At 43.7% G+C, this 10,748-nt stretch overlaps 1 protein-coding gene across 1 annotated transcript in view; it reads left to right on the forward strand.

Annotated features, from left to right (window-relative positions):
* Window positions 1–1,045: 1,045 nt before the first annotated feature.
* Window positions 1,046–10,748, forward strand: part of PDE3B (phosphodiesterase 3B) — a 168,614-nt gene continuing 158,911 nt past the window's right edge. The window contains exon 1 of the mRNA XM_040638847.1: window positions 1,046–2,067. Coding sequence (XP_040494781.1) covers window positions 1,084–2,067 — 984 coding nt within the window. The 5' untranslated portion in view covers window positions 1,046–1,083. The remainder of the gene's footprint in view (window positions 2,068–10,748) is intronic.

A 10,748-nucleotide genomic window follows, 5' to 3' on the forward strand; every position in this document is an offset into this window, starting at 1 on the left:
CGTGAACCAGTGGGCATGTATGGTAAGGGTGTGAAGTGGAGGATGGGACCTTAGTTCTTTGCCTGTGAAGACCGTTCTTGAGGAAGACAAGCTCAGTAACATCTACTCGGATGCTCCCGGAGAGCACTCCACGTGCACGCTCCTTCTTAAGTGCCGCCGCACATCTCCCGGGACTGCTGCGTGGCCCAAGAGTCCACGTTGCTGTTGAGGGCAGACCCAGCCACAGAGGTTAGGGAATCCTTTGCCATGCCCCAGGCGGTGGCTGGTCCTTCCCAGTCACAGTTCGGACGGTACAACGGCCCACCCTGAACCGGGATGAGTTAGAGGCGGGTCCCGCTTCCCCCCTCAACTCGGTTTCCCAACTAGGCACTCCCCTTGGGGGCCACAAACGCCCTCTCTCCCCCAAACCCCAGTGGTAACCTGTCGGAGCCTGGCTGTGTGTCTGTGCCGTACCCCCAAAGGGAACCTGCGCGCCTGGGACCCCAGATTGGCGGGCTTGCCCCCTCCACCCGGAGAGGACCCCGCCCGCTTCTGGCGGCTCCGGCCGGTCTCCGGGAAGCCCGGCCGCGCTCTCCCCGGGCCCGGCACGCTCAGCCGGCGGGGTCCGCTGCTCGCGTCCCGGACGGCGGCGGCGGGACGGGGCGCGGGCGCGCGCGCGAGGCGGGCGGGGCGCGCGCCCGGCCGGGGCAGGCACGGGGGAGGAGCGCCCGCCCGCCCGCCGCCGCTCGCGCGCCCAACGGACCAGGCTGGGGCCGGGAGGTAACTGTTGCAGCCCGCGGGAGCTGGGAGGCGACGCCGAGTCTCCAGTCCCGAGAAGTGCCCGAGGGACACGGAGGGGGCGGCCGCGGCGGTCCCGAGAGCAGTCCCTTCCCCCCCTCTCCTCCGCCAGCATGTCGCGGACCCCGCCGCAACTCCGCCCGCGCGGCGGGGACCCCGGGCCGCGGCGGCGGGCGCAACCCTGACGCGCCGCCGAGCAGAGCCGGGGGGCGCCCCGAGCGCGGGGGCGGGGGCTGAGGGAGCGCGAGCGGCCGCCGCGGTCGGAGCGGGGCGTGCGGAGCCCCGCTGCCAGCCCGGGTCCGGGCCATGAGGAGGGACGAGCGAGACGCCAAAGCCATGCGGTGCCCGCAGCCGCCGGACGGGGCCGGCTCGCCCCCCGAGAGTCTGAGGAACGGCTACGTGAAGAGCTGCGTGAGCCCTTTGCGGCAGGACCCTCCGCGCGGCTTCTTCTTCCACCTCTGCCGCTTCTGCAACGTGGAGCTGCTGCTGCCGCCGCCGGCCTCCCCCCAGCAGCCGCGCCGCGGCTCCCCCTCCGCCCGGGCGCGCCTCTCGCTGGGCGCCCTGGCCGCCTTTGTCCTCGCCCTGCTGCTCAGCTCGGGGCCCGGGAGCTGGGCTGTCGGGGCCGCCCGGCTGCGGACCCTGCTGAGCGTGTGCTCGCACAGCCTCAGCCCCCTCTTCAGCATCGCCTGTGCCTTCTTCTTCCTCACCTGCTTCCTGACCCGGAGCAAGCGGGGCCCCGGGCCGGGCCGGAGCGGCGGAGGCTCCTGGTGGCTGCTGGCGCTGCCAGCCTGCTGTTACCTGGGGGACTTCTTGGTGTGGCAGGCGTGGGCTTGGGCTTGGGGGCCCGGAGACGCGGGGGCCCCCGCCACGGCCCCGCTCACGCCCCCGGCGGTGGCGGGCAGGTTGTTCTCGGTACTGAGCTGCGTGGGCTTGCTGACGCTCGCGCACCCGGCGAGGCTCCGGCACAGCATCCTGGTGCTGCTCTTCTCCAGCTTCGTCTGGTGGGTCTCCTTCACCGGCCTCGGGTCGCTGCCCGCAGCCCTCAGGCCGCTGCTCTCCTGCCTGGTCGGGGACGCCGGCTGCCTGCTAGCGCTGGGCTTGGATCACTTCTTTCAGATCAGGGAAGCCCCTCATCATCCTCGCTTGGCCAGTGCCTCCGAGGACAAAGTGCCTGTGATCAGACCCCGCAGGAGGTCCAGCTGCGTGTCGTTCGGAGAAACTTCGGCGGGTTACTCCGGCAGCTGCAAGATGTTGAGGAGACCTTCGTTGCCTTGCATTTCCCGAGAACAGGTATGTTCCCAGAAAGCACGGCTTGGTGAGGAAGGGAGTGCGGTTTCCCAGCTTGAATTAGCGTACTTGAAAGCAGGTTCACTTCCAGGGTGAAAAAAAGTTTTGTTCTGGAAAGAATTCCTAAATGACAGGAGGCTTTTTGAACACGCAGAGGTACCTTTTATCGTGGAATAGAAATGAAAGAGCAGACTGATCATATTGCACTTTTTAAAGACTTTGCTCGCGCGATAGATGAGTTCTCAGGAATGAAGTGAATTGTTTGCGGTTTAATAGATCGGCGACTGCCACTTGGGCATACACTGATGTAGGTCTTTTTGATGCCATTTGTCTGTTGCTGTTATAACGGTGGTGTTTCCCCAACGATAATATACAGGCATTAGACTGAATACATACATATATATATATATAAATTTTAATCAGTGCGGTTTCATACTTGATAATCGAGACGAAGAATTTGAGATCATACAATGAAGAGCGCTGCGCTTTGGAACTGAGGCGCAGTGTAGATGAAAAGATCGTTGGAAATAATTTTAAAGGGTTCTCCCCCCTCCCCCATTTCAGTACTATAGGCCATATTATAATCTTTTACAGACTAACTCATGGTCGTGTGTATTTGTTGCATAATTAGGAGAATGTTGTAACAATTTAACCTTTAAACTTAGTAATGTCTGGAAAGATGCCAAAAGCATTTCAATTTTTTTTTCCCTGTAGGTTTACATGTTTTTGTTTTTTAAAGGAATTGAAATCATCCTCAGGGAAGAGTTTCTCTTTATGTGGTTTACAGAAATCTTGTTCTACATCACAAGGAATCAGTAAATATAGTCGTTATTCATTGAGCATGTGCTAGGTGCAAAATATTACGTATATTGTCCCAAATGCTCACAAAAACCCTGTATGGTAGATGACAACCTCAATTTAGAGATGAGTAAATTGAGGCTTGTAGAGGCTACCCAACTTCACACATCCAGTAAGTGGCAGTGCGGGGATTTGAACCTAGATCTCTCAGTTTTCAATGCTGTTCTAAGCAACTGAAAGGATGTGTATAGAGGTTTTTAAGTAGGAGAGCGGGAGTCTATACCATTGGTTTTCAGAGTTCTTAATTGGTGATACGTTTTACACTGGTGTATTTGAAACAAAAGTTTCTTGTTCTTGCTGCACCTGGTGCTCTCTTTTCTTAATAATGTTCAAGCTACTACATTGATTTTATGTATAACATAGATCTGTAGTGTTCCAGTGAGACCACACTTTGCTTCTTGAAAAGTGTTCTCAGAGGCCGCTTTTGTGGTCTGTAGTTATTTGGCCAAACGCTAGAAAGAATTGTTCAAATAATGTTACGCCTTTTGTTTTCTTAATTTACAGCCAGTGATACTAGACAATGCTTAGAAAAATGTGTGTCAGGGGAAAAACTGTGTGAGAAGATTTACTGCAGAGCAGGGTAATACCAGCCCTTTTCATAGACTGAATGGCATTTGGTTTGAAGATATGTGAATAGTTTGTATTTTTTAACACCGGAAACGTGTTTTAGCAATCTCATCACATTTATAGGCAAATTTCCTGTACTTAACAGTATTACACTTTAATGTATTTTAATTGTAACCTGTTGGCATAGTCAATTATGGCTGTTCTCTTGTAAATCGAAAATTCCTGGTCTTAATCCTAGTCTGGTGCTCTTTCCACAACAGCAACCTTTTCAACCTTCTGCTAGGTACAGTGTTGTTATTGCTAGGTTGCTTCATTTATTATTTGTATTAGAGGAAAATACAATTTCACTTTCTAAAAGGGCATATTTTCTTATTTCAGAAAACTTTTTCACATTCCACAATGAATAGGAACATTTTTGGGGTCTTACATATGATGTTAGTCCAAGGGTTTAGACATGGTTGTTTAACATGCAGTGTCATAAAATAATACTGTTTTGGCATTACTAGAAATTACTAGGTATTTTTAACTTAGCAGAGATTGTAATAATACACATTTTTACTTATGCTAAGTTCCCGAAGTATAACAGTGGGTCTGTGGTTTTGTTTTCATATTGTTTATGCTAAAGAAATTAAGGGGAAATCAGTACTTTTATGGAAGTAAAAGATAAGAGATTTTCTAATTTTCAAAGTGCTGGACTTCGTATATATGACAATTGTAAAGCCACCTTTTTGTTTCAAAAAGTGAAGGAAGACAAAAAAGATTTTGGGTAGAACCTGATACAGGGGGAAATGTCCTGAATTCATCGGCAGAGGGTCAAGGGTAAAGTCTTGGCTCTGCTGTGTAATCTTGGAAGAGTGAGTGAGTGAGTTTTTCTGATCGCAGGATCCTTTCAAGGTAGGGGATCCCAGTACATTAATTCTATAATAACTTTCAATTCTAGAATCCATTTCTTTTAGTAAGTTATAAATAAAAATGTAACTAAAACATCACAGGTTAGTAGTTCTTGAAGTTTTAAATGTTGAATGTTAATACTGCTAAGCTATATTTTTTAATTGGAAAAGATGAACAAATACTCTATTTTTTGAATAGAGAACTTCTAAAAAGTGTAAGTAGATTCATTTTTGGATTGATAGCAAAATGATTATACTTTCATTTCCTTAAGAACTTAAATGTTTTCATGCACATCTTTGAAAAACAATTGAAAACCCATATTAACATAAACGTTTTTAATTGTGTCAGAGTAGATTTAAAATAATTTTTAAGTTTTGGGATGTTAGGTACGATGTTGGAAACCCAGGGCATATATTTGTAAGACACTTTATTTTCATAATTAGATTAGTAGCATTTGTTGTAAATGCTGTGTCTGTGTCAGTTCTTAGTGAAGGGTTTTTGTTGTTATTCGCAAAGCATTTAGAGATTTAAAGTTTAAATCTAGTTACTGCTGGTGGATTAATGGAAAGAAGCACTAAGTTTGTAGTGCATTTGCTAGCAGTCAGCTGAAACTAATAGGAAGCTAAAGGAAAAAAAAAATCAGTTGTCTACATAGAAGCAGTGACCAGAATTTAACAAACTAAATATGTGTGCCATTTTACTTGTGTATTCTGCAAAGTAGTTTTCAGCTTTTCAACCAGATTCTTTGGTGTGTGATAGACTAGGTAAGTACGAGGTTTTAAAAGGTGTAAGTTAGTGTGTGAGAAATTTTTCTATACCTAAAATGCTAAGTGCTTTCTGAATGGTTGGGTAAATATTTAAAAATTGTGTGACCTTAGAGCCCATAAATATTATTTAAAGTGTTAATTTTATTTGAAAAAGTTACTGTATGAAGGCTTTTAAAAAAGATTTTAAAGTTTAAGTGATTATTTACCCCCTTTAAGGAATTTGCAAGGCAAACCCCACTATTAATTTCTTTAGTAATACTTTAGTGTTTGTGTGTTTATTTTATGTTTTTAATGAGTGAGTGTTTTATTCTAATTTCATGTTAATGTTTTGGTAGAAAAATATCAACCTACGTCATTATTTTATGCTCTATTTTGTAAATATTGTATGTACTCTGCCACCCACGTTATCTTTCAAAAACACAGATTTAATCAAATCACTCACTCTTAAAAATCTCTTAGGCTTTTCATTGTTCACAGGATAAAGTTCATGCTCTTGACCCTTGCTTGCAAAGTCCTTTACAACCTGCTTTTAGCCTTTTGCTTGTTTTGTTTTTAGAAAAGCCATCTGGGATTTACAGAGTACCCCTTCCTCACACCCATCCTTGGTCTGGCTGCTTGAGGACTGCTCATTGTTACTGACTTTTAGATATTTTCCTCTTGCTTCTACCATTCACACTGGTTGGAATCTCCTTTAAGGAAATCTTATTTAAGATTAAGAATCTTTAGAAAGTACAGTGATCCTCAAATCAATGTGTATGCTGAGGACGAAGCTCCATTATAATAAAGTTGGCTATATTTAAAAATAAAAGGTTAGAAAAAGAAGGTGACAAATCACGTAAAGCAGTGATGATGTGAGATAGAATATTTTCATTATATCATATGCAATAATAACATCTCCATAGTTTATGTTTTCCCATATGGTGAAAGGTAAGTAGGGTCAACCATGAGTAAGATCGTATAAGGTTTGTTTTCATTGTCCTCTGACTTTTTATCCTCCTCAGAGGGAGCTAAGAACTGACACAGAGGGAGGCCTATTTTAGTCTCTTTCCGTTTTCCCGTTCAGTTACCATGTCAGCCCATTTCCCTAGCACATTCTCCCATTTTCCTATACCCCATCCCAATCAAGAACAAACTATACTTGCTAAAAATTTCCAGTTTATTTCAACATAAATATATTCAAAATAGCTCTAGAAGAGATTTAGAATTTATGTAATTGAAATGTCATTTTATAGAAAGAAAAGTAATTCAACTCCAGAGAGATGATATCGTGTCTAGGTTATGCTGTGACATCCTGGGACACAGGGCCTAGAGCCCAGGTCTTGACTCCTGGTCCCTCCGTATTTGCCATAAAGAGCATATGCGCCTGCAGTCATAGTTTTCCAAGGCTGTTTGATTTTGCCAGTTATCTCCAATTATGTGATAAATGATATTCTTGGTAAAAAGAGGTGGTGGGGGGTGGAGAGTGACGGGAGAGAGAAAGGAAAGATAGGAGAGGCTCTTGATCACGTGGTTCGTAATCACCTTGAAGACACATGGGTACCTGATGTGACAAGTCAGGGGTGACTCGTCAGGATGCAGCTGGTCTCAAACTCCACTGCCTTCAGAGGCCAGCTACATAGCACATTTATGTTACATGTTGGGGAAGGAGGGGAGGGTAAGAAGAATGGAAGTGAACTGACTATCGCCTGCTTTGCCTAAGGGCTTTCAATCTGAACAAAACAAACTGAACAACTGTGTTAGCCAAGCAAAACTTGAGAAGAGCTGAGTTCTGAGTCATTTCTGACAGTTTATGACATTGTTCACCTTATTATATACAAGTTAATGTATGTTTATTTAAGTGATTGTTAGAAGCTTGTTCCTAGAACTTGGGGCAGAGGAATGTATTTCCCGCTGTCTTTTTCTTTTACAACCCAGAACTTTCCCTTCACTAGCGCTACCTAGCAGGTACCTTATAAGATAAAGATATTCTTTATCCCTCCTCTGTCAGTGAGAGTACATTGTTTGACTACTTCTTCCTTCAGTTTCATACCACTTGCATTCATTGTATTTTACATTTATTTAGTTAACGTTTAAATTTGTAAATGAGAGATGCCATACATGAAAGACTATATAGTTGTATATTTTTATACAGTTTAAGGAAGAAAGTAAAACTAAAGCCATGTACTCACCACTCATTTTCTTTGAAGTTCCCTGTGCATCTCCTTCCTGAGCCAGAGTCGACACGTCTATCCTGCTTTCTTTTTTTTTTTTTGCTATTCATTCCCTTGCTTATCTTTATAATTATAATCCTCATGAATGTATTCCTAAGTAAATAATGTGTTGTTAGTGTTGCCTACGTCTGAACTTGAAGTAAATAGAATCATGCTATATGAATTCTTCCATAACCTGTTTTTCTGATGTCTTCTGAGATTCATCCATGTTGATTTGGATAGTTGTAGTTAATTTTTCAGGGCTATATAGTATTTCAGTATATGGCCATAGTAAGATTTATCCATTCCACCGTTCATGGACCCTTGGGTGGGTTTCAGTTTTTATGTACAATGCTGCTGTGAAAATTCTTGTAAACGTCTCCTGGCGCATGTGTGCATCCGGAAGTACAATTGCTGAGTTGCAAGGTACATTTGTGTTCAACTTTACTAGGCAGAATAATGGCACCACAAAGATGTCCCTGTTCCAATCCCTGGAATTTATGAATTTGTTGCTTTTCATGGCAAAGGGGACTTTGCAGATGAGATTAAGTTAAGGGCCTTGAGATGGGGAGATCAACCAGGATTATCTGAGTGGATTCAGTGTAATTGCAAAGGCCCTTGAAAAGTGGAAGAGGGAGACAGAGGAGGTCACAGAAAGAGATGTGACAGTGGCATTACGGTTAGAGTAACACAGTGTGAGGAAGACCCAGTTCACCTTTGGCTTTGAAATGCGAGAAGGCGGTATTGGAGCCAAGGAAAACAGGCACCGTCTTGAAGCTGGGAAAAGACAAGGAAAGGGATTTTTCCCTAGAGCTCCCAGAAAGTCATGCAGCCTTGCCAATACCTTGATTTTAGCTTGGTCAGAGCAGCCTGACCCATAGAACTGTAAGGTAAATTTGCGTTGTTTTACACCACTGAGTATTTAGTTATTTATTAAAGGAACGTATTCATTTGCATTAACTGCTGTAACAGTTTGCATGGGTCGCTGTAACAGAGTACCACAAACTGGGCGGCTTAAACCACAGAGATCCACTGTCTCTGTTCTGGAGCCTAGAAGTCCAAGATCAGGGTGTCCCCAGGCAGGGTTGGTTCCTTCACAAGGGCTTTGAGGGAAAAGCTGTTCCATGCCTGTCCCCCAGCTCCTAGTGGTTTGCTGGCAATCTTAGGCATTTTTTTGGATTGTAGATGCATCACCCCTATCTTTGCCTTCGCCTTCACATAGTTTTCCCTCTGTGCCTGTCTTTGTGTCCCAATTTCCCCTTTTTGTAAGGGCCCCGGTCATAAAGGATTAGGGCCCAAGCTAATGACCTCATTTTAATTTAATTACTTCTGTGAAGACCTTATTTCCGGATAAAGTAACCTTCTGAGATACTGAAGGTTAGGATTTCAACATCTTTTTGGGGGGAAACACAATTCAGCCCATACAAGTGGCAGTAGAAAACTAAGACACTCTGGCAATCTGAACTGTTTTTCAAAATAGTTATACCATTAATACTTTTGCTAGCAGTGAGTAAGAATGCCATCAAACCAGATGATTCCTATGTACTGGCTTTAACTTTTGTTAGTCTAGGGGGTGTGAAATGGTATTTCTTTGTGATTTTTTAAAAAATAATTTATTTATTTGACAGAGAGGGACACAGCGAGAGAGGGAACACAAGCAGGGGGAGTGGGAGAGAAAGAAGCAGGCTTCCAGCTGAGCGGGGAGCCTGACGCAGGGCTCTATCCCAGGACCCTGGGATCATGACCTGAGCCAAAGGCAGACGCTTAACGACTGAGCCACCCAGGCACCCCTGGACTACATTTCTTATTCAGGGATTACCTGTTTATATCTTTTGCTCTTTTAAAAATTGGGTGGTTCATTTTTTCCTGAATAAATCATGAGTTCTTTATGTATTCTGGACATTAATCCTTTATTGATTATTTGAGTTGCCAGTATTTCTTTCAGCTTTTATGGTGTCTTTTGATAACTGAAGTTCTTAGTTTTAATGCTGTCAGATTTGCCAGTCTTTTCCTCTAATGGTAAGACTCTGTATCTTTTTTTTTTTTTTTTTAAAGATTTTATTTATTTATTCGACAGAGAGAGACAGCTAGCGAGAGAGGGAACACAGCAGGGGGAGTGGGAGAGGAAGAAGCAGGCTCATAGCGGAGGAGCCTGATGTGGGACTCCATCCCGGTACGCCAGGATCACGCCCTGAGCCGAAGGCAGACGCTTTAACGACTGCGCTACCCAGGCGCCCCATGTATCTTGTTTATAAAAAAACCCTTCCCTGTTGGAAGTCATAAAATAGACTTCTATATCGTCTTTTTAAAGTTTTCAAGTTCTGCCTTTCAAAATGTTTTTACCCACCTAAAATTAATTTATATGTGTGATGTGATACAGAGATCCAATCTCATTTTTTATCCAGTGAATATTCATTTATGTCAACACAATTTATTGAAGAATTTATTCTCCATTTATCAGCAGTGCTACCTCTGCATATATCAAGATTCAGTGTATGTATGAATCTGTATCTGGGCTCTTTATTAGGTTTCTTCTTATTTTTAAAATACATTTTTAAAGACTTATTTATTTATTTGACACAGAGAGAGAGAGGGAGGGAGAGAGCAAGCACAAGCAGGGGTAGCGGCAGGCGGAGGAGCAGGAGCCCGATGTGGGGCTCAATCCCAGGACCCTGGGATCATGACCTGAGCCTAAGGCAGACGCTTAACCACCTGAGCCACCCAGGTGCCACTCTCTTAGGTTTCATTGGTTAGTTTATGCACCCTGTGTTGATAACACACGTCTTAATTATAATAGCTTTATAATAAAACAATATACGGTAAATCCCCTTGAATAGTTATTCTTCTTCAAGAGTAGGTTGGATTTTTTTTTGGACTTTGCTTTTCAATATAAATTTTAGAATAAGTCTGTCAAGTTTCACAAAAAATCCTGTTGGGATTTTGATCAGCATTGAATTAAATCTTTTGGACAGTTTAGAAAATAATTTGTTTCTGATTGAAATTTTTAAGTTGTATTTTTTCTAGGAATTTATTTAATGTAACTTTTCAAATTTTCTTGGTTCATAATATCTTTTTATTATCTGTTTAGTCTGTTCAGCATCTGCATTTATGTCCTCTTTTTAATTTCCAGTATCCTTTGTCTCTTTTTTCTTTGTTTCTTACTCAGCCTTGCTAGAAGTTTATTTGCTTTTTAATCTTTTTAAAAAATCAGCTCTTTGGATTGGCACTTATTTTCTATTTTATTTATATCAGCTCTTTTGTTATTATTTTCTTTGAGTTTCTTTTTTTTATTATTTTTTTATTTTTTAAAGATTTTATTTATTTATTTGACAGAGATAGAGACAGCCAGCGAGAGAGGGAACACAAGCAGGGGGAGTGGGAGAGGAAGAAGCAGGCTCCCAGCGGAGGAGCC

The sequence above is a fragment of the Ursus maritimus genome, unplaced genomic scaffold, assembly GCF_017311325.1.
Source record: "Ursus maritimus isolate PB19 unplaced genomic scaffold, ASM1731132v1 scaffold_23, whole genome shotgun sequence".
In the NCBI taxonomy this organism is placed as follows: domain Eukaryota; kingdom Metazoa; phylum Chordata; class Mammalia; order Carnivora; family Ursidae; genus Ursus; species Ursus maritimus.